This window comes from Patagioenas fasciata, chromosome 11 (assembly GCF_037038585.1).
Source record: "Patagioenas fasciata isolate bPatFas1 chromosome 11, bPatFas1.hap1, whole genome shotgun sequence".
Taxonomy (NCBI): Eukaryota; Metazoa; Chordata; class Aves; order Columbiformes; family Columbidae; genus Patagioenas; species Patagioenas fasciata.
Window position 1 is genome coordinate 2,223,620 of NC_092530.1, and position 23,763 is coordinate 2,247,382.

General features: G+C 49.4%; 1 protein-coding gene, 1 long non-coding RNA gene and 1 other non-coding gene across 4 annotated transcripts; all 3 read left to right on the top strand.

Moving 5' to 3' along the window:
• The first annotated feature begins 7,463 nt into the window (after positions 1 to 7,463).
• LOC139828815 (uncharacterized) lies at positions 7,464 to 9,575 on the top strand. Its single transcript, XR_011740801.1, has 2 exons — positions 7,464 to 7,757; positions 9,231 to 9,575. It is a non-coding gene; the product is annotated as an uncharacterized lncRNA (long non-coding RNA).
• LOC139828900 (small nucleolar RNA SNORD45) lies at positions 8,229 to 8,313 on the top strand. The gene has a single exon (XR_011740963.1). It is a non-coding gene; the product is annotated as a small nucleolar RNA SNORD45 (small nucleolar RNA).
• Positions 9,576 to 18,291: 8,716 nt separating the features above from the next.
• LOC139828816 (ral guanine nucleotide dissociation stimulator-like 1) lies at positions 18,292 to 19,979 on the top strand. 2 transcript variants are annotated; one of them, XR_011740802.1, is made up of 2 exons: positions 18,292 to 18,564; positions 19,162 to 19,382. XR_011740802.1 is itself a non-coding variant. In XM_071813350.1 (2 exons), the coding sequence occupies exons 1-2, from the start codon at positions 18,367 to 18,369 to the stop codon at positions 19,427 to 19,429; spliced, it is 384 nt and encodes a 127-aa protein (XP_071669451.1). In that variant the 5' UTR covers positions 18,292 to 18,366; the 3' UTR covers positions 19,430 to 19,979. The 2 variants fall into 2 exon arrangements, 1 of the variants encoding a protein (XP_071669451.1); XM_071813350.1 differs by having other exon boundaries at positions 19,244 to 19,979.
• The last annotated feature ends 3,784 nt before the right edge of the window (positions 19,980 to 23,763 follow it).

The following is a 23,763-nucleotide window of genomic DNA, read 5'->3' on the forward strand; positions in this document are numbered from 1 at the left end:
ATCTGTAACGGTTCTAGATGTGCATTTGGAGTAGTGCACACCTTTGGGAAAATCTGGGAAGAATGGGGTCTAATTAATAGCAAAGGGAAAGAATTGGTTTGTGAAGAACCAGTTGGACAAGTGTTACATAATCTGATGTCACCAATAGAAGTGGCTGTAGTACATGATGTCCATTGGGACATCAGAGGGGAAACTCCTTTTGTGTCAGGGGAGATTGGTTATCAGATGAAATGGCCTGAGAAGCAGCCTTAAAGCCTGAAGTGATAACTGTAAGTTATCTCACGCTTGAGGTCCTGGCCTCACAGGAAATTCCAGTTTTTGATGAAAAATAAGAAGAAGTCCTCCAAGAATTAGGAGCCAGGGAACAGAGTGGGAAATGGGTACTCCCAGATGGTGGAGAAATGTTAAATAAGCAAATCATGAGGGAGGTATTAGCGATTCTACATCAGGAGAGTTATTGGGGAACACCAGCAATGTGTGACGTAATACGGGAATTTATACTATAGCCAAGCAAATTTGTGAAAGATGGGTGGTTTGTAAAAGACTAAATAAAAAGGCACTTAAAAAGCAGCCTGCAGGAGGGCAGGGTCCAAGTTTACAACTCTCTCAAAATATTCAAGGTGATTTGCCTGTAGCTGGTCGAATTAAATACATACTAGTGTTGGTTGATCACCTTGCCAGATGGGGAGAAGCTTTCCTCCTGAGCACTGCCGCAGCAGCAGTGGTAGCAAAAGTTTAATAACAGGTGGACCTCCACAGTTTGAAACTAAGGATTTATTTCTCAAAAACTGTATACTCGGGTTGTCTTACCTATCTTCTCTCAGGCACAAGGCCTTCTGGCACAAACTCTGCCTTTAGAGTTTGCAGCTCACAAGTTTCAGCCTGAAAACTGGGTCCTGGTCAAATCCTGGAAAGAAACGGAAGCTTCAGCCAGATTGGGAAGGAGCATTTCAAGTTCTGCTGCTCACCGAGACAGTGGTATGACCAGCTGAGAAAGGGTGGACTCATTAGACACGGATTAAAGAGCCAATGGAACCTCCAAAGGACAATGACGAGTGGCAAGTATTGACAACTGATGACCCCCTTCGACTAAAGATACAGAGATGAAAATGAAATGAAACCTTTGGGGATTGTTAATCCTGTGTATGTAGAATTTACAAATGGGTTACTTAACAAACGTCACTGAAACTGAAGGTTCCCTAACAATTTGAGTAGATGATTGCCACATCCTTAACTGTGGGGATGTACAGAGCTAAAGAGAATGGAGTTATGAAAAGAAACGTGTCCAAGGGGACTGAGTCTAAGGATGATTTAAATAAGTGCACAGTTTTTGTTACTGTCTCTCATTGCCCCTCCTGGTACAGTGTTATTTGGAGCACAGAGTTTAGGGGATGGACAGTGAGCAATGAACGGTTATAGAGTCTCCTCCTTGACCCCTCCCTGTTGCACCTGCGCAGTGCCATCTGGTGGTCTTGAGGAGGGTCTTTGGATGAAGGCTCCTTCAGCCTCGTCACAGTGACCTCTTTACCTTTGGCTCATTATGTTGAGTGGACTGGAACCCAAGCTGCCAAGTCGATTGAAATCAGACTGGTTCCCCCTTTTGCTGTAAATCTTCGTTATCTCGTCTTCTCAAGTTTTCATCTAGGTGCTGTAAAACCTCTTACCTTGGCATTCGACGAGGTTCTGTTTTTTCTTAACATAATGGGTTATTTAGTTAGTTAGTTCCCTCTGTCAGTTCCCCCCTTTTCGGGAAGGTTAGTAAATTCTTGTACTAACATGATGATTCCCTATTTAACCTTTTCTCGGACCACAAGTAAGAAGGCTGCTTCGACAGGAGAAGACTTATCTTTCTCCCTCAAAGAACAAACAAATTCTCATGTTGAACAAAACATTCGTGTTGCTCTTCTGGGGCAGCTGATGACCGGGTGGCTGGTGCCCCGGCAGCAATGGCATCTGTTGGGCTGCAGCGGGAGCTCGCGCTCTTTGGCGTGGTGACCCCGCTCACTGCACTTCCTAGCGCTTTCCTTTTGGGTTTCTTCTTCCCAGTGCGATGGCCAGGTCCAGTTTGGTGTTATCTTTTAAAATCATTAGTTTATACCCCGTTCCTTTTGCTGCCATTTCAGGATCTATAGGCGTGCCTGAGATTTGCATGGCTTGGACTACTGAATGTATTAACCGAACAAAGCACGGGGTCATACGTGGCAGAAACAGTAAACCCAGAAATGCACATACTATCGTGAAGCCTATTTTCTTCCACCAGGCTCCCCCAAATAAGTTACCCCACCAATGGCTAGTAAGTATAGAATTCCACTTCTGTACTGGTACATGTGCAACGCGTTTTATCTCCTCTGCTATTTTCATTATGGCTTCCCCATCGTTATCTCTTTCCAAACAACACTCCGAAGTATTCAGTTTCCCACAGACGCCCCCCTCTCTTCAGCTAAAAGACAATCTCACGCTCCCTGATTTTGGTACACTGCAGCTCTGGTCTGAGACAATTGTCTCGCTATGAGATTCGGTGCCTCAGCCGTCTGGTTGCTTATTATTTCAACCACTGCTTGCAACCGAATAATTTGGTTTAGCATATATATAGGGGTACGGGATCCCCAGTTTCCATCTTGGGCCCATGTGGCTGGATCATAGTATTCAAATATTCTTTGTGCAGGCCATTCACCATCTTTCCAAGTTTGCATTCCTCCTATGGGGCATTTATTAAACTCCTCTCTGTTTCAAGTTTTGTCTTGCACTCCCCCTCCATTTGAATAGCCCCTCCTACCAGCTTGTGTAAAACAGATGCTCTGTTCTCCCCTAGGGCAGGAGGCAGAGCCTACAGCGAGTCCACCTTTCTCTAGGTTAGTTGCTACCCATAATTTCTGCCCTTGGATTTCACACTTCTCCAATTTTGTTCTATCATAACATCCAGAATTAATACGAGTGTGATAATGTAGAACATACTGGGTTAGTCTTCCTATTCTCACACGCTCGTAGCACTTGGTACAGGGATTAGCCAGGCTAAGTTGGGAAGAATAAGTCACCGCTCCTGGCAAGAGGATCAGGTCCAGGTTTCCACGCTCTCTGGCCGAGCAGGTTGCAGCCGGCAGCCGAGTTCGTCGTCTTCTCGGCAGCGAGGGCCGTGTCCCCGCCTTTCCTGTTTTTGTCGTTAGCGTGGCGATTATCGTTTCCCAACTCTTGGCCTTCACTTCCTAGGAACAACAGGAGCAACACGGAATTTGATTTCTCTGTCTGCACTCTATTCTTTTCATCACTGGTGGACTCTCTGAATTCCCATTCACCCCTTCAGTAAATACCTCCCACCATTCTTGGCTATTTTTTTTCTATTCTTCCAGTGGCAACTGGAATCCTCAACCGAGCTCTGGTTTCCTGATCTTCTATTCTTAGACATTTCTTACACAATCCTGTTGGTAAGTTCCCTTTGTGGATATGCTTATACCACAGTCCATTTACAACCCCGAGTCAACTTCAATTTCAGTTTGCCCGGTTCTTGAGATACTTTCAAGGTTCTTTCTTCCGTCAGGGGTCCTTTAGCTTGAGAGACGTGTGTCCATCTTTTCTCTGCCCTCCAAACAGCTGGTTCTGTAGTTAACAAAACAAGAAAAAGGCCATGAGGAAAGAAAGGGAAAAGGGGCGAGATCCTCGTGATCTCCCACTTTTATATGAAGTATTCACGTGAACAGAATGTTATTCACCATTGGTCAGTCGCTCAGTCATCAGTTTTCTCATTGCCCCCCTCGCGAGATGTCCATCCGTGCTTATCAATAAGTTTGCATTCCCTTGCTAGGTTTAACCAAAACATGTGTCTGGTTCTCCAGGAAAATGCAGTTGACATGAAGGCTTTAGCTGACAGGCAAATTCACTAAAAGAGAAACTTGTTTTTAACAAAACCAGGACATAAACGTAGCAATGGAATGAAAACTTATTGATAAGCACGGATGGACATCTCACGAGAGGGGCAACGAGAAACTGATGACCAACTGTGTATAACATTCCATTCACGTGAATACTTCATATAAAAGCGGGAGATCACGAGGATCTCGTCCCTTTTCCTTCCCTTTTGCCTTTTTCCTTCCCTTCTGCTTATGGCCGACATCAGGAGAGGACCTTGCTGGTCGTCCCTGCGAACGGAGGCCAGTGAGAGACTGAATCCAGCTCCGATTGGCTACAGAGTCCAATCCAGGACTTTGGGTGCTGGCTCTGCAGTTGCTGAGACTTTCAAGATTGGTTTTGTATATTTGTGTTATTTTCTCTGTTCTTATCAGTAGCATCAGTAAAACATCTTGAACTTTTCCAACTCTCTTCTCTCTGTCCTTCTTTCCCTCTCAATCACCTGTGCTGAGTGGGAAGGGGGGAGAGGGAGGGGCAAAAGGGGGAAGTGGGGGGGAGAGGAGGTTGACAACACATCTGCCAGGGTTTGATTGTCACCCCGCAATCTTAACCCTCGACACCAGCCTATCTCCATTTCCCTGCCCACCTCTATGTCCAGGCCTCCTGGGCACTGGTGCCCTCTGCGAGGAAAAAGTGGGTGGCCCTGTGGCATCCCCGGGGATTTTGGGCCATGAAGGCACCCAAGAGTGGCCGTGAGCAGGCCAGCAGGTGCCACCTGCCAGCGATGCCCTGACCACTCAGGACAAGGAGCCTGGACCTTCCTGAGGTCTCAGGGGAGGCGCCCACCGCAGTGGCCCAGGAGGGAGGGGCCGCAGCTTTTGTTGGCTTTTGTTCACTTTTAAGAGAGGCCTTTGGAGGAGTCAGGTGGGAATCAGGAGCTCCCTGCCGCAGGTTCCCTGTACACTGCCTTTTAGGGAGTTTCATTTGCAGACAAATGATTAAACTCCACTGCTTCATCAGATGAAGTGAAAAGATCAAATGCAGAACTTCAGAACATCACTTTGTGGAGCAGCAGTGTCTACATTCATGGCAATCTATCCAAGACAAACTTACACTCAGAGGTGCCCCAACAATATCACTCCTGTTACACAGTTTTAGTACAAATGCCCAAGTATTTAAGGACAAGAAAAGGAATCATTTAGCTGCACAGAACTGTCTTCCAAACATATGGAATGTATTGGTTTGGGTATTTCTTTGAAGCCCCAACTCACAAGTAAGAAACAGCACCAAGTTTAACAATAACGGTTTCTCAGTGGTTTTTGAGAACTTTTCCAAAAACCATTAGGCAAAAAAAAAAGCATTGAAAAACAAGAGCTGAGTGATACAATGTGAAAATGGCAAAAACCACACTCCAAACAATTGCTATTGCAAGAAACAGAAATCACACACAAGCTGTACAAACACACACGTGGACAGACAGATGCAGACCACGGCAGCACGTTCAGCTGTGCAAACCTTGAACCCACACGATCTAAAACCAATCTGACATTATCTGTACAACACAAAGTCAGACCGGAAATATTCTGGCGCATTCACAATGAAATACAATGTGTTGCTGGGCACAAACACCAATATTCACATCAGAACTGTGCAAACCATGGCATTACTCGCTTTGGATTTACAACACAGCCTATGTTTTACTGGAAAACACATTATGTTAATGTTTGGAAAGTTAATACAAGGCTACATTGTTTAGAATTCAGTGTAGTGTGTAGGGAAAACAGTGAGAACGTGTGTTTTTCGTGCTGCTTTTGACAGGCTGTGTCTCATCTCGGTGTACTAAATGTGGCTTTTCTTCCGTGTGCACACCGAGTACAGACCCCTGGTTTTGGGATAACAGTTGTATCACCCAGATGGACACCAATCAAAGCCTTGCCCAGCCCAGCTCGCTGGAGCAGCGGGGCGGGTGCCGATGGGGCTCCAGCCGCACTGCCCTGTTTGTCAGGAGCCCCAGCGGTGCCTCCACCCGGCTGAGCAGCGAGCGGCCCAAAGGCGCAAGGCTAAAATCGAGATATTGTCTTCAATGAATGTAATTGTGATCTGTTTGTATATTTGAGCTTGGCGTGCGGTTTGCGTGTCTGAGCTCAGCCTTTTACTTCGCACGTTTATATTTGGTACCAAAAGAATTTTGTTCGGGGAGATAATTACAAAATGAGAACCGGTTCCATTATTAAAGTGCCACCGCGCTCCCCGTTCAGATGCATCTGTACACATGAGAGTAAATGAGAGGGGGAAGTGATGTGAATGTGAAATTCTGGGTTAGCTGTGTTGCAGTCAGTGTTGTTCTGCGCACAGACTGATCTGGGTCTGAAATTAGTGTAAGAAACTACAAAAGGGAGGAGCTGAGGGATGTAACTATTGCTCAGCTAATTGAAATTGCATATGAAGTTTATAGTCGCAGGAACTAAATGAAGGGAGAAAGAGATTTTAAATCAGACTCTGCCTTTAGGGTTTCCGATTCATAAAATACAACCTGGGGATAAAGTACTAATTAAAACCTGGAAAGAGGAAACTCTGACCCCACGATGGGAAGGACCTTTTCTTGCCTTATTAACTACAGAACCAGCCGTTCGGACTGCAGAGAAAGGGTGGACACACGGCTCTCGAGTTAAAGGACCACGGACGGGAGAAAGAACCTGGGGAGTAACCCAAGGACCAGGGGAATTGAAATTGAAATGGACACGGGATTGGTGATGTAACCACTATCAGCACTGTTAATGTGAATGTCCAGTACAAAGAGTGAATCGCCCGTGCACCCAGCGCTGTTTGGCTTGTGCTCTAACGAACACGTGTTCAAGGAATACAGTTAAGGAATTGGATTAAATGTTGTTTATCCATAGAAAAAGCGTAAGCTACGTATTTCAGTTCCTCATTTGCAAAAATGCTGTAACTCTGTGCAGCACGACCCGTCATCTTTATCTCTTTATCTTTCCACCTCTTTCTGGCATTAACAACGCCCAGATCAAACCTCTCAGCACAGACACTGAGAAATGCCCGCGGCCCATGCTCTGTCAGTTCCTTGGAGCTGCTGCTGTTCTGAGATCCCAGGAGGAGAAACTTCTCTTCAGCCGAGTTTAACACGGAACCTGTTCTCAGCAGCCGAGCCTTCTCCTCTGTGCAAGGGCAGCAAACCGCAGGTTTGGAACCCACAGCCCCTCAGTCCCGCTGCAGCCAGCGAGGAGGCGACGAACGAGCGCGGACACCGAGTCCGCCCGCGGGACGCGCCGGTCGCGCTTTGTGCTGCGGGGTCAGCGGTGCGGAGGGCGGGGAGGAGCTCATCTGAGAGCTGAGGCTGACCTGCAGTTCAGGGGGTTTTCCACTCTCTGAGCCACCATGACGGCACGGCTGCCAGAGACTTTGTTATTTTAATAACTGTTCAACTCATTCACATTTCGTATAAAAATTTGGCGGGTCAGGCGAATAATCGGACAGCTCTGTCGGGGTCCTGCCGGCAGCGCCGCTCGGCTCGCCCCTCCCGGTGACGCAATTTCCGGCTACAGGGCTGGGGCGAGGGGAGGCTGCTGAGCGGGTCCGGGGGGGTGAGCGGCGGGTCCGGGGAGGCGAGCGGCGGGTCCGGGGGAGCGAGCGGCGGGTCGGGATGGGGGCGGGAGAGGCGCCCGCGGTCGGGGCGCGCGCACAAGGATCCGTGTGCGAACGGGCCCTTGGAGACCCCGGTCCCGGGAACCCCCGGAGCTGAGCCCACAGCTGCCGGTCTCTTGGTGCTTTGTGCAGGTGACAGCGCAGAGGCCGCCATGAGAAACCCGGGTGTCCCCAGCACGTTCCTGTTGGAGCAGCGCGTGGCCTGTGCAGCTTCGTGTGGGCCAAGGGAGGCGGCTGTGTCCGTGTTGGCTCAGGTCGGTGCAGCTGCGCTTGGATTTAGAGCAGTGACCCTGGCTGGCTGGTTGAGCCTTGGGGGTTGTTTATTGCTGAGAATGGCAGGGGTCTGTTCAGCAGGTCTTGAATTGCTGTGCACTTTACCCTGCAAGAAGGGTTCGTTTTCAGTGTTATTCATTCAGCGTAGCTCTCTCCATTGTACGGATAAGTTTTCCCGCTCTCAAAGGTTCCCTCTCCATTTGGTGGTTGAATTTCTCAGCGTCTTTTCTGCCGTTTGTTTTCCTTCTCCTGCAAAGTGGGGTGGGAAGGAGAAGGCAAAAGGCTCCGCTGCTTCCAGGCGGGGACTTGGTTGCTTGTGTAACGTATGTCTGGTTCATCTCGAAGTAGACAGAGAAGAGTGGTGTTAGAAATCAATCAGCTGCCTCCTGTTGGAGGGACAAAGTGTGCTGGATTTGAAGGCGTTGGGCAGGACAGGAAGAGCTGCCTTCCTGGGTCAGTGATGGGCGTTGGCATGTATTGTCTGAGCTGGAGCTGATGGCTGTCACCACTTGAGCTCTAGAATTACTGTGAGACCCAGGAATCTCCAGTTCCTTGTGGAGCTTTTCCAGGCTGTGGAAGCCCCTTTCTGTCACAGATTGTAACGCAGCCCTTGGAGAAGGGGGCACTGCTTGAGGTTCCTCAGTTTGGGCATTGGGGAGGCGTCGTTCTTGGGCTCACACTGGGCGTGAGGAGACATTTTCACGTGAGCTGAAGGCAGCTCTGGGTACCCAAAGCTGTTAACCGGTGTTAACAGACGCTGCTGCTGAGATTTGGGGGTGAAAGTGCCACAAATGTGATTTCCCAGGGAAAACAGAGAGATTTGTCAGTGCCTGGTTGTTCCATGGCACATTGTAGTTAAGCACAGTGGTAATTTTGCATCGATTTTACACAGGATTACTGGCTCTAACAGACTGGTTGCATCAAATGAATGTTGACTTGCTGCACTGGTGGCCTTGTGAACAGCAGATGGCTTCTGGAGGGGGTGACATCTCCTGTGAGCCCAGGAGTGCTGAGCCCATCATACAGGGAACGACCTCCCCTCCCCGAGCAGGGCAGAGGACCCAGGGGTCCGGGCTGCCTGTCTGTGCTCCTCCCCTGCCCCAACACCAAAATACATTCCTTGGGGGACAGATATGGGCCTGGACTAAGATGGTACATAAGATGTTTTTCCAGTAATTGTTATTAAAAACACACTAAACTCATGTGATGTTTATTTCAGTTACGTTCCCACTCGTTCACAGACCAGGCCCAAGGACATCACAAATCCCATGCGCTTGGGGGCGGTTATCTGGCCCGAGATACCATTCTCACGAGTCTGGGCTATAACGTTTTACAGTTATGAGAAATGTACTTCAAAGTACTCTGTCCAAGGCCCTTTCTATGTTATTATGTTAGTATTACGTCTTTGACCGTCCAGATGGTCATGTTAGTATTGATCTTCCTTTATCATCCAGGTGGCTGGAACCGCACATCTTGCTTTTCCACATTTACTTTCCAAGAGGCTGCTGAACTGTGGCAAGGTGTTGCTGTCTGTACGGAGAACATGGTTGTAAAAGTACATCATGGAGATGCTCACACAGCCCAGAGTCAGCCACTGAAGAATATCAAAGCAAACACAGGTATGTCCCTGAAGGGCTGCCAGCTCTGCAGGGACAGAAATCGGGTCTTGGGAATCTGAGATCCCTCTTCTGCTCCAGTCAGTGAGCACAGACTGGTGCTGGAAACCGCTCAACATCCAGGTCGCCCGGGCAGCAGCCACTGAGACTGGAGTTATAAACCCATTGATTCCCCCACTGTCACACTGCCCCACAGTGCCCAGAGGATGCTGACCAGGGCCCCCAGGATGGGGATGTTTGGGCCAGGGGTGCAGTGAAGGGAACCCCGCGCCCCGCAAAAAGCCAGGGAGAGCTGCAAGGCGGGCGGGGGAGAGGGCAGGGGAGGCCGTGCCCCTGGGGACACAGCTCCATCCCCCAGCTGCTCTGAGCCCCACTCCGGCAGGACTCCCCAGGCTGTCCCGAAGCAGAGCGGCACCCCGGCTGTCCAGCTGCTCCCCTGGGACCCCCCGGCCTCTGGGCTCCAGCCTGTGCCCAGGGCAGCCAGGGAGCCCCAGGCGTGCGGGTGCCCCAGGACCTGCTCCTCCCCGCTGCCCCAGCACTGCCCTTCTCTGTGGGCTCTGCCCGCTGCCAGGGCTGGGGGAGCCCAGGCTTCCAGGCTGCTTTAACTGCCCTGGATCCCCTGATCGGTCACTCTGTGAGGCACCGATCTTGGTGAACGGGCTTCTTGTGCCATGGGCCCTGGGCAAACAGAGCTTATCAGAGCCGCTGTGGGAGCAAACATCCCTCCTCGTGCCAGGGGAGCTCCATCCTGCAATGAGCTCCGAGCGGCTGCCTGGGAACAAGCGCCCGCTTCATCACGTCCCTCTGGATGGCCACGTCCTGCTCAGGGACAGCGCTGGCCTGGGCCGAGGATGGGGGCATTGAAGGGACACTCGGTGGGGACAAGGGCCTTTGGTGAGCTGTGACCAAGTCCCAGGAAGGGACAGGGCTGGAGCCAGAGCCTTGTTGGGGACAGGGACACTGGGACCCACCATGTGGGATCAGCTCTACAGGGCAGGACCCAGGTTGTCTGGGAGGGCGCAGTGACCCCGGACAGGGACAGGTGAGAGCCAGGGCAGGGGATGTTCCCTCTGCTCTGTTCTCAGCTGTGGCTGCAGACTGGACCAGTTGGGGGCTGGCGGTGCAAGGGAAATGGGGTGGGCTGGAGCTGGGCACTGACACCACCCCAGCACTTCCCCCAAGCCCAGCCCTCCTCTCCCAGAGCCCAGGATTCACCAGTGCTCCCCATTGTCAGTGCCACCAGTGACTGAGGATCCCAGTCACCAGCTGTCCACATTGCCCCAGCTGTCCTCCCACCTCCCAGAGTTCCCTAATCCTGGGGTCCCTGGTGCCCCAAGAAGAGGAGTGACTCCCAGCCCCTCATTTATTTAAGGGGCTGGAAAGGGCTCAGAGATAATTGTGCTTAGAGACCCCAGATTTGAGGCTGGTGTCATCTCTAGGGGGGGTTCCATAGGGAAAGACTGGCCTGGGAGTTGAGGGGCACTGGGAGATGGTGGTGCTGGGAGGTGAGGGGCACTGGCAGGTGGGGGGATCAGGCTTTTGGGGTTGTTGCAGGATGGTTTCGAGTTGGAGCAGTGGGTCATCACCATAGGGTGTCTGGCTGTCAGGGACACACTGCTGTCCCCCCTCACCACTGTGGATGCCTGGGCCCTTCCCCGTGCAGCTGCCCCATGCAGGAAGCGGCACTGATGCCAGGGAAGGCAGCTGGATCAGTGCTCAAGGCGGGAGTGACTCTGTGCCAAGGCTGGGTTGCCAGGGCGGGTGTCTCTGCCAAGCTTTTGCCCTGGAGGCTGGAGGCGTGGGGAGGGGCAAGGAGTCCTCCTGGGAGGGATAAAGGTGCCCTCACCTTTTCTGGCATCACCCAGGACTCGCTGCACCGCAGAGGAAGATGAAGGTCGCAGTGCTCAGTGTGGCCCTGCTCTTCACCATCCTGCTGTGCACCCCAGAGGATGCGCAGGTGAGGCTCCAGTGAGGGCCCCTCCCAGTTTCTTGTCTTGGTGCCCCCACACCCCTCTTCTTTGGGCCTCCCCATTCCATCCTTTAAGACCCCTCAGGTATCTCCTCCTCAGGATCTCCTCTCTGTCCTATAGAGGGTCCCCAAATGCTCTCCCTTTGATGGATGCCAACGCCTTTCTTTCCATCTTTCCACTCCGTCCTTTGCCTTTCACCCTGTCCACTGCGGTAGTGCCCCCAGATCCCCCTCCTTGAACACCCCCTCCCAAACACTTTCCCAATCCCCGCGTTTTGTTCCTCTGCTGTCCTCTTCCTCCTGCCCCCACCAACAACCTCACCTGAATTCCCCATGTCCCCTCCCCTTGAATTCTTTACCCCTCACTTGCATCCCATGCAGTCCTGTCCCTCCAGCACCCCCAGCCCGGTCCCTTGGGTTCTGCGAGTTCACAACAGTGCCCTGCCTCTGGGTCCCCCCCAGCCACCGTCCTCCTTGGAGGCCCCAAATTCCCATGTTATCCTTTTCTCCAACCCAAGCCCTGGTCCGCCATGAACAGGTATCCCAGGTGAAACTTGGAGGAATGAGGTTGGGGGGAGCAGAAGGGATTTTCACGCTCAGATGAGGGAGAATCCATGGGCCTGGGTGGGGCTGGGGACACCTGTGCCCCACCCACAGCCCCATTTGTCTCCAACCCAGAGCAACCCCTTTCTCTTCTTTCATAGGCATTTCCAGGAACATTGCTGGAAGCAAGTGGAGGGTCTCTCCTGCATGTGAGTAGTGGGGCGGACTTGGAGGGCATCCAGTCTGGGAACTGGAGGGCACCTTGGTCCTCCCCTCCCTTGCTGGGGCTGGGACATCCCAGTGACCAGTGAGGTCTCATGGTCTCTCTACAGCAGGGACTCAAACTGGGGCGAGTGAAGAGGGCTGCGGTAGGTGTCACAAGTTCTGCTGCCCCACACCCTCCCTCCCACGGCCACGAAACTCCAGGGCATCCCAGTGTTCCCCAGAACATGCCAGTGTGCCCCAGTACACTCCCATGCACCCCCTGCAGCCCCACAGAACATCCCTGCTCCCCAGTGTTTTCCCAGGGATGCCCCATTGCCCAGGGCTCCCATTGCATTCCCTTCCATCCCATCACAACCCACTACAGCCCAGTGCACCCCACGATACCCCAGGACACAGCCCCTTCCCCAGGACCTCCACTGCTTTCTGTGCCCCACCACACAAGCTCACGCACCCCATTTTCCCTGGAGTCACCTTCCCAAGGACCCCATCGCTTTCCCCTGCCTCCCAGTGCACCCAAGTGTGTCCCTCACCCAACCTTTCTCCCCAGCTCCCTCTGTCTCTCAGGGTGGATGATGTTTTGCAGCAGAAACACCAGGTTCCAGATCTTCCAGATGCTGAAGTGCTAGTGCACCCATCTCCTCCATTGCTGGTGAGCAGCATCAGGGCATCTCCAGCCCCACAAAGGGTCCTGGGTGGGCAGAACGTGGATCTAGAAGCAAACAGAGGAGACTGTCCATGCCCTGTGTCCCAGGCCACGCTGGACAGAGCTGCCCCCATGACTTTTGTTGCACCCAGCGGGGCTCTACGGACCCAGAGGGTCACCGTGCAGGCCAGGCTGGGGCTCTGGGGCCTTACAGACCCCAAGGATCACCCTGAGGGCTGGGCAGGGTTCTGGGAGATGTAGGGGCATCCGGGGCTAATGACACACTGGCCAAGGAGCTCTGGGTGCCACATGGATCTCAGGAGAACCAAGTCTTGTCCTGGGTTGATTGAGGGCTCCAACTCTTCTCTCCTTCCCTGGGTCTCTGCAGAGAGACGGTGGGGAGAAGCCTCCCCTCATGTCCCAGCTGACACTGGAGGTCTCATTTTGGGCTCTGATTTCAGAACTGAAACTGATGGTGACAGCCGTGTCCTGTCCCCCTCCAGTGACATGAGGAGATGATCATCCCTGGATGACCCCGTCTGATCCCCTGGGAGCCCTGGGCCATTTCCCTCTCATGATCGGTAAATCCCTTCAGCAAAGCTACGCCTGCGTGTGGATGTGTGTCCGTGTCCATGCTCCCACTGCTGTGCCGGTGCCCGGACACCTGGGTCCTCTCTGTCACTCTGCCCGACACGTTGCCCCTCATGTCGTGGCCTCAGCAGAGGAGGTTTTTACCCTCATGATTCTGCAAGTATTGCACTAAAAAGCTGCACCCAGCGCATGTGCCTGATGTGCTGCTCTGAATCACATCAATAGTCAAAACTGCTGTGTTTGCTCCCCTCCCAACTAGAGCAAAGTGAACACCTGCATTTCACTCTCTTTCCCAAAGAGCCGATCGTAGGAAGTTACCTTCACATCCTAGGATGGAAAAAAAAAAAAAGAGAAATAGGAAAAGCAGTCCAGACAATGGAAAACAAAATGGAAAAACATTCTATAAGGAAACAAAAATTTTGCAAGAGGCATCCACCTGTATTTCATATCAGAAATACGCTCAGTGCCGATGTTTGCAACACGAGGTGTACAACGTGGCATTCTCTGCACTGCTTTAAATCTGTTATATAGTATTACTAGATAAGTAAAACAATGATTAACTTGTATGAAACCTTGTTTTCATCAGAGTGCACCCACTTCACCTTGTTTCCTCTGACAAGCTGTTCAACTGGCCATATGGGAGAGATTCTAAGGTAATGTCTTGAGGACTCATGTTGGAAAGTAAATGTGGAAAAGCAAGATGTGCGGTTCCAGCCACCTGGATGATAAAGGAAGATCAATACTAACGTGACCATCTGGACGGTCAAAGACATAATACTAACATAATAATATATAAAGGGCCTTGGACAGATTACTTTGAAGTACATTTCTCGTAATTGTAAAAAGTTATAGCCCAGACTCGTGAGAATGGTATCTCGGGCCGGATAACCGCCCCCAAGTGCATGGGATGTGTGAATGTCCTTGGGCCTGGTCTGTGAACGAGTGGAAAAACAAGGGAGACAAACATCACATGAGTTTAGTGTGTTTTTAACAACAATTAGTGGAAAAACACCTTTTGTAAACATCTTAGTCCAGGCCTGTACCTGGTTTTGAACAGTGGTACTGTCTGATGGCTTTCCTCCTCGTCTCCAGATGGATGTGGTAGAAAATATAAAGCAAGGAAACGTCCTTTGGCCCAGCCGAGCGCCCCCTAGGGGAGGGGGGGCCTGTCATCCCCGGGCCTGTCACTGCCTGCTGTCCCCCCTGTGAGCAGCGAGGCCTCTGATTCAGCTGCAGTTTGTACTGTAACCGTGCATTTCTTGCTGTGGGCAGTAGCGCTCCAGGCTGAGTTGGACACCTCTGTTTCCCTCTAGACACTCTTCCAGAACGTTGTGCCCCACCACTGCCTGGGCTGCATCTGGTCCCGAAGGGACAAGAAAGAGAACAAACAGCTGGCACAGAGCATCAGAGCCACCATCTCGCAGTTCAACGCCGTCACCAACTGCGTGCTCAGCACCATCCTGGAGAGCAAAGAATTAAAGACACAGCCAAGAGCGAAGATCTTGGAGAAGTGGATCCGTATCGGACGTGTAAAGCGTTTATTCGCGACTGTTTAACGTTCCTTGTGCGGGTGCCGTGGAGCTGGGGGGGGACAGGGGGGTTGTAGCGGGGAGTGATATTTTTGATGCTCAGTATTTGTAGAGCTGCCCGCTTAGCAGGGAGAATGTGCAGCAAGCAGGACACGGGGCAGACAGAAGAGCACTGACTATTGGTGATGCTGACGTTTAACGCTCCTGTGTTTCTAACCGCTCCTTTCACAGCAATGTAGGATCCTGAACAACTTTTCGTCTCTGAAGGCCATCGTTTCCGCCTTGCAGTCCACCTCGGTTTATCGCCGGAAGAAGACCAGGGCCTGCGTTCCAAAGTAAGGCTGTGCAGTGTGTCACTGGATGTGTTTTGGTGCTTTTATCTTTTCTGTGCCCAACTGTTAACGATTCTTGAGAAAAAAATTGTCCCCTGATCTGATTCAGAGTGCTTACAAACAACTTAAATCATTGAATCTTTTCCTGTACAGGGACACAATGCTGATGTTCGAAGAGCTTTGCGAAATCTTCTCCGACTGTGACAACTTTGCGACGAGCAGGGAGCTGCTGCTGAAGGTGGGAATGAGCTTGAGTTGCCAGGTTGTGATCTCACCCAAAGCCGAGCTCAGCCCTGTTCCTGACCAATGAGCTCCCGTATGCGGTGCTTTGGGGAAGACGGGTCTGTAAATCCCGGCTTTTCTGCTGGGGCGAGAGGTGCCGCACAGCGAGATTTGACGCAGAGGAGTTACGAATGAGCACTTTGGCTTATATACCGCTCTGTGCAGACATGAACCGCTGGCTGAGATACCAAGGATGATGTCGTGAAAGCATCATTTACAAGAGCGCTGTTTGGTGAAGCAGACTAGTTGTATTTGGTTTGCTTCCACAGGAGTATTCTAATTAGTATAATTATTACTTCTCAGTCAATTAATCCACCATTGCTCTGACCGTTTGCAGGGAGTCACACAAGGCACGGTACCTTACCTGGGTACCTTCCTCACTGACCTCGTCATGCTGGACACAGCCCTTCAGGACTATCTCGAGGTAATTTGGGGCAATTTTTGGAATCCTAAATCTCCTCCCTCCCTTGCAGACACTGTGTCTGCTCCTGCATCTTCCACTGGGTGCTAGTGCAGTTCTTAAAAAGAGAGGAATGTATTTAACAAATAGACTCAGGTACACGAGTGCTGTGGCTTATCCTAGAGCTGGAAACGGGTCTTTGTAGAGGCCTTTGGTCAGGGCAGCTCTGGCCCGTCCCTTGGTGTCGCTACTTCATCCTGTTCATCCTGTTTGTGATTAACTCCAGCCAAGCCTGTGCTCTTCTCCTCTGATCCCTTCTCTGTCCTTCCAACAGGGCGGCCTGATCAATTTTGAGAAGCGGCGAAGGGTAAGTGGAACGGTGACTGTTCTGTGATCGTTAGTGCCTGACGCTCTCTGCTAGAGCGTTCTCTTGGCGAGGCCTGTTGTCTTTGCTGGGCGTATCCAACAGCCGCTCACGTTACTCAGAGGGTGAGGAAGGAACAGTCCCCGGCACGCTGTGAACCTCTGCCGGGCTGTGCGGGGCAGCGCGGGAAGAGAAATTCCTTTTAGATGCGGGCAGCAGGGGAAGAGGAGCCGCAGGGCACTCGCTGCCGCGGGAGTTACGTCTGGGGCACGTTCCCCCCGTTTGGTGTTCACGGGAACACGTTACACGAGCGTGTTCTGTGTGCTGGGAGCGCATCAGACCTGCTGGCGTGAGACCTTTGCTGGCCACAAGATACAGTCTGTGACCATCTTCCTTGTGCTGCAGTAAATAGTTGTGGGTCAAAGGTGCAGAGAGCGAAGCGGGTACCTGGGACCGAGAAATCAAGGCTGAGCGTTGCCTTCCAGCCTGAGCCTTGTTGGTCAGAGATCAGTAGGAGCGAAGGTGCCGGGGTTTCCTCTGTCCGAGGGCAGTTTGTCCTGGATCTGTTGCTGCGTGTGTTTAGTGTATTAACGAGACTGGCTTGATTTTTCTAATTAGAATTCCTATTTTATTATTTGTTTTCTTAGGAGTTTGAAGTAATCACACAAATGAAGCTGTTGCAGTCCTCATGTAACAGCTATTGCGTGACAGGAGATGAGAAATTCGTGCAGTGGTTTAGGAGGCAGCGGCATTGAAGTGATGAGGAGAGGTAGGGTCTCAGCCCAGCTGGCGAAGCAGCTTTTCTTCCCCCGCAGGCAGGTTCAGGTTCTCTCAGCCTTGAGCTCTGCGCTGCCAGGAGCTGCTCCCGGAGAGTGGAAATACACACGCACAGAGCTGCGCTCCTCCTCGTGGGGATGAACCCTCTGGGACGTGGGAGTGACCCAGGGCTTCTCAAATATGGCCACTTTGAGATATTTAACTGACGGTATTGCCTGTTCTGCAGTTTCCGTCTGTCACGTGAAATCGAAGGAGCAGCTCCTGACCAGAGCACCGCAGCGGGCAGAGCTCAGAAGAGCGTGGTGAAGAGATTCAGCCTGTGAGTACAACGGGGAGGGGGTTTGGTGTGTGAATATGAACTGGAATAAATCAAACACCAGCTGACAAACCTGGCTGGGGATCCAGAGCACTGCAGTGCTGCGAGGAGACACCGCCAGCTAGAAATACGTATTGCTGTTGTCTCTTTCTATTGGTGTAAGTAGCCAGGAGGGTTATCGACTAAAGACTGCAGAAATAACTCTAAGGTGTCAAACAAAGGAACAATTTTAGTGCTGGATTATAAATTCAATTCAAATTTGCAGCAGCAAAACAGAGCAAATAAGGATAGAGTCTAATTTGCTATACACACACAAACAATAGGCCACTCGAGACAGGAAAACACAACAGCAGGTCAGATTGTTGAAGCAAGTGACAGCTGTGCTCAGCCCAGCTCTGTTGTGCTTTCTTTTCTCCCCTAGGCCGTTCCTGGGCTTGGGGGTGAGCGCCCACAGCACCCCCGTCAACGCGCAGCCCAAACCTGCTCCAGGTGGGAGCTCTGGGGACAGCACCATCACCATCGTCCCTCCCACCGACACTGCTGAGGAGCCTCAGCACAAGGTAGGGCCCGGGCCCTGTGTTCAGCACAAACAGCCTGTGCGAGGCTGCTGACGCTGCCGGCGGCCCCAGGCGCTTGCCCAAGCCTGTGGGTCTTGACTGGAGCGTTGCTGGCAGTGGAATGGAGGGACCTGAGCTCTGGGAAAGGCGATTTTGGGGGGAGGGCTCATGTACATCAGCCCAGCCTAATTCTGGGGCAGGCAGAGCAGCTGAGCAAGTGAGAAGCAGGTGAGGTCAGAGCTCACCAGCCCTGTGGTTTGACCTGCCAGGAACTGCCCAGACCAAGCCTGGGCTGGGCTGGGTTCCGTTCCCAGGGAGCTTTGTCCTGCAGACTCTGCTCTCTTGACCTAAGCTGCCTTAATTGGGTTGCCGAAGCCCTTGTTAAGGCTGTTGTGCTGAAGAGTGTCATCTTTAGCTTTTGGATCTTTGAAATTAAATGGTAATGAATGTGTTTGATCTCGTCTCCCCCCTTGCTGCCATCTGATGACAAGTGCTCCAAGAAGTGCCCCGGCCCCGTGACTCCCGTTCCATCAAAAGAAGTGCCGCCAGTCCTGCCAGTCTACAACCAGCAGAGCGGAGAGAGCTGCGTCATCCGCACCAGCGTAGAAGAGGACAGAAGCGGCAACATCTACAGGAGCATCCTGGTGAGCGGTGGGAACAGCAAAGCGCTGTTACTGTGGGTGGTGTTTTCACCCCAGGTGACTTGAATGGTGCTTTTAGTTTCGGAAACACCTATTCCCCGATCAGACCTCCTTGACAGGGAACGTGACCGATGTTACAAATCAAAACATGTGGAGCAGGGGATGAATGAGAGGTTTGCAAAGAGCATCTCTCAAGGTTTCTGGCCTTGAAATTGAAGCTTGTATTTGATCAACAATGCCAAGGGAAGCACTCTGAGCAAGTGCCGGCTTTGCTGCCCCTGCTCTTCTGCCAGCGCCGGCTGTTGTGTGTCCAGCTCAGCACTGGGGTGTGTGAGCTGTGACACAAGGTGCCCCTTCCCCAGCAAACCCAGCTCCAAGGCCCAGAATCTTTGCAGGACATCGCAGAAAGTGTTTAGCAGGGGAGACTGTGGATTAATGGATGTCTGCAAACAGCAGCTGGGGCAGCTCTTGCTGCGGATTCGATGGCTGCTGAGAACAAGGTCTCACCTCTCCGAGCGGTTGCTCAGGAGAGCAGAGGCTGTGATTTCCTGCTGCATTTCTAGAGCAGTGTCTGTTGTCTTGAACTAACTCCACCCCCAGGTGTCGCAAAGAGCGTGTTTTAGCGTCTGGCAGAATCTGCGACTTGGTTACCAAGCGACTCCTTGCAACTCCCTCTTTGCAGCTGAGTAACCAAGAGAAGGCTCCTGCTGTCACCCAGCGAGCCATGGAGAAGCACAACCTGCAGTCTGGCTCGGCTGAGGATTACGAGCTGGTCCAGATCATCTCCGAGGACAAAGGTGGGGAAGCAGAACTCTGCTGCTGCTGCTGCTGCTTGAAGAGCTCTGCTGCATTTTGCCGGCAAGAGTAACATGCGGAGCGACGTCAGAAACGCCATCGCCACGTTGTCCCAGCTGCCGGTGAGAATAAACCCCCAACACTGAGTGGGGCGCCCATGAACGCTCGCTCTGCTCCCTCTCTTGCGGAGCTGGCGATCCCACCCAAGGCGAACGTGTTCTACGCCATGAGCACCCAGGGCAACGTCGACTGCATCCTGAGAAGAAAAGCTGCAGCACAGGAGGAGCCCGCACTTCATGGGTTGTAATGGCTGAGCTCTGGATAGGATTTACTGTTTATATTATAAGTATGTAAACTTTTTTCCCCCCAGTTTTAGTCTGGAGTTCATATATTTTAATATGTGACCTGTATATAATGTTTGAGCTTTGTATCATATTTAATATTTCTATAACGAGTATATTAACTTTTTTCCAGTTTTTGTCTGCAGTTAATGTATTTTAATACTTGATGTGTTTATCATATTTAATCTTTCCATACTTCTACAGAAACCTTCAATATTATATCATCTTTTTTCTACTGATGTCTGCTTGGAGTTCCTATATTTAAATAGCTGAGCTTTATAGAATATTTTAGCTTTGTATAATATTCAGTATTCACAGAATAAGTACGTAAACTTTTTCCACTAATTTCTCCTTGGAGTTAATATATTTAAATGTTTTAGCTGTATATAGTATTTGAGCTTTATTTAATATTTTTTATTTAACATACTGATATTTAATATTTATGTGATATTTTTATTTAATGTACTAATGTTTAATATTTATTTAATATGTTTATTTAATGTACTAATATTTAATATTTATTTACTATGTACATAGACCTTCCCCAATAATTATTTTCTGGAGTTGATATATTTTATTACTAAATCTTTATACAATATTTGATCCTTGTATAATATTTAATATTGATATGATAAGTATATCAACTTTTTTCAACCCATTTTTGTCTGGAGTTAATGTATTTTAATGTTTCTTCTGTAGATAGTGTTTGAGCTTTATATCACATATCTAGAGATGCATATAAAATAAATAGAGAAACTTTTTTCCACCCTTTTTTTCTGGAGTTAATAGATACTAATAACTGAGCTTTATAGAACACATCATCTTTATTTAATATTTATAGAATAAATACTTGAACTTTTTCCCACCAATTCTTGTCTGGCATTAAAATATTCTAATATTTGATCCCTATGTCATATTCAATCTTTACATGGATGTAACATCTCTATAATAAATACGTAACTTTTTTCCACTAATTCTTCTCTTGAGTTAATATATATTAAGATTTGAGCTTTTATATCATACATAATCTTTATTTAATACATAATCTTTATTTACATAAGAAATCTGTGAACTTTTTTCCCCCACCAATTCTTGTCTGGCGTTAAAATATTTTAATATTTGATCCTTATGTAGTATTTAGTTTTTATAGATATGTAACATTTCTATCATAAATACGTAACTTTTTTCAACTAATTTTTGTTGGAGTTAATATAGTTTAATATTTGATCTTTATATCATATTTAATCTCTATATATTATTTAATGTTTCTATAAAAATACGTAAACATTTTTCCAGTATTTTTTGATCTGGAGTTACTAGGATTAATATTTAAGCTTTATATAACACATAATCTTTATTTAATATTTATATAATAAATACTTGAACTTTATTCCACCAATTCTCGTCTGGAGTTAGTAGATTTTAGTGTTTGATCTCTAGATAATATTTGATCTTTATATGATATTTAATCTTCGTATAATATTGAATGTTTCTATAATAAATAGATTAACTTTTGACCACTAATTTGTGTCTGGAGTTAATATATTTTAATGTTTGATTTTGTATTCTATTTAATCTTTAGTTAATATTTAATACTTATATAATACTTATATACTTATATACTTATATACTTTATACTTATATAATACTTATATAATACTTATATAATAAATATGCAAACGTTGTCTGGAGTTAGTAGATTTTAATGTTTGATCTTTAGATCATGTTTGAGCTTTGTATAATATTTAATGTATCTATAATAAATAGATGAACTTTTTAACACTATTTTGTGTCTGGAGCGAATGTATTTAAATATTTGATCTCGTGTAACATTCCATCTCTCTATAACCTTTAATGTTTCTATGATAAATACGTCAACTCTTCCCGCTCATCAGTGTCTCGTTCATCTCTTTTCCTCTCTGAGACTGCACCGCGGTCTGAGAGTTTCCACCTTTTCCCCATTGGCTCCATCACGGCATTTGTTGCTCCTGGCAAAAAGACGACCCCGAATTTAAGCTGCCTCTTGCGTTCTGGTTGTACTTCAACTGCCCGGGGAGCCAGCACACTGTTGTCAGGTTGTCAGGTTCTGGTGACAGCCTTAGAACCGGTGACGTGCACCAACCCTGCCTGTGACCTTGGTGTGAGCAGCTCCACTTGCTCCTCACCCTGGGGAAACTGCTCCTGGCTCTGGGTCTGTCACCCTCGCTGCGGGGTCTGCACCAGCCGGGGCTCCGGGGGCTTCGCTCTCGTGCTCCACAGCAGAGGACAAACCCCACGCTCACAGGAGAACACAATAACTCATGGAGCAGCTGAGCTTCACAGGAAAGGGGAAAAATAGCAGAAAAAGAGCAGAACAGCGGAGAAGGGTTTGCACTGGCTCCTGCCTTCCCAAAACACAGTCAGTGCTGAGCAGGGAAAGCCCGGACAGCACCAGCCCAGGAGCTGAAAGCACAAGTGCGGTCACCTGCTGAAGTGAAGGGTGTTTGGGGTTGCACTGGGAAGCAGTTTTAGTCCTTCTGGGGGACCAGCCTGGGTGGTGCTCACCGCATTGGGAAGAAGAAACCCAAATGAACAAACAAGTAGAATTTCTGGTAGATATGGGGGCAACACTAATGAAAACCTGGATAGAAGAAACTCCAACCCCATGATGGGAGGGACCTTTTCTTGTTTTGTTAACTACAGAAACAGCTGTTGGGAGGGCAGGGAAAGGATGGACACGCGTCTCTCGAGTTAGAGGAGCCCTGACGGAAGAAAGAACCTTGAAAGTATCTCAAGAACCAGGGGAACTGAAATTGAAGTTGACACGGGATTGGTGATGTAACTACTATTAGTGTTATTGATGTGAATGCCCAGTATAAATGAAAATGAGAATGGCTTAATAGCTAAATGTGTTGAACCGAGTTGTATATGTAATTCTCATTTTATATCTGATGTTTAGGTTGTAAATGGACTGTGGTATAAGCATATCCACAAAGGGAACTTACCGACAGGATTGTGTAAGAAATGTCTAAGAACACAAGATCAGGAAACCAGAGCTCGGTTGAGGATTCCAGTTGCCGCTGGAAGAATAGAAAAAGAATAGCGGAGAATGGTGGGAGGTATTTACGGAAGGGGTGAATGGGAATTTAGAGCCCACCAGTGATGAGGAGAACAGAGTGCAGACAGAGAAACCACATTCCGTGTTGCTCCTGTTGTTCCTGGGAAGTGAAGGCCAAGAGTTGGGAAACGATAAAAAGTCGCCACGCTAACGGTAAAAACAGGAAAGGCGGGGACACGGCCCTTGCTGCTGAGAAGATGACGAACTCGGCTGCGGCTGCAACCTGCTCGGCCAGAGAGGCAGAGGGTGCAGAACCCTGGACCTGATCCCCTTGCTGGCAGTGGTGACTTATTGTTCCCAACTTAGCCTGGCCAATCCCTGTACCAAGTGCTACGAGCGTGTGAGAATAGGGAGACTAACCCAACATGTTCTTCATTATCACGCTCCTATTAATTCTGGATGTTATGGTAGAACAAAATTGGAGAAGTGTGAAATCCAAGGGCAGGAATGATGGGTAGCAACTAACCTAGAGAAAGGTGGACTCGCTGTAGGCTCTGCCTCCTGCCCTAGGGGAGAACAGAGGATCTGTTTTACACAAGGTGGTGAGTGGGGCTATTCAGACGGGGGGGAGTGCAAGATCAGTAGAAGGAGGAGTTAGTTAAGAGTGCCACTCAGGAATTAAAAGGAAAGCAAGAGCAACAGAAATTGGTACAGAACAGCAGTGATTGGTATGAGGAAATAAGGCAAAAAGACAAAGGATTACAATTACCGACAGCAGGGAAAAACCTGTTTATAGATCTTATGGAAAAGACAGCCCGAGAATTAAATGTCACCTCGTGCTGGATATGTGGGGGGTCTCAAATGACTGAATACGTTGGACGAACCCCTTGTCAGTTAGCGTTGAGGGCAAATTCGTCAAGTACCTCTATTCCTCCCACTTGGTGGCCAGGTCCACCTAATGGATATTGGTCTCGAAACTGTAGCCTGGTGGAAGAAAATAGGGTTCGTGATAGTATGTGCATTTCTGCG

Excerpts from the sequence above, each read along its gene's own strand:
- LOC139828816 (XM_071813350.1), top strand. The coding sequence starts at position 18,367 with ATGTGTTTGATCTCGTCTCCCCCCTTGCTGCCATCTGATGACAAGTGC. Across the intron at positions 18,565-19,243 it reads ACATCTACAGGAGCATCCTG|CTGAGTAACCAAGAGAAGGC; the intron begins GTGAGCGGTGGG and ends CCCTCTTTGCAG.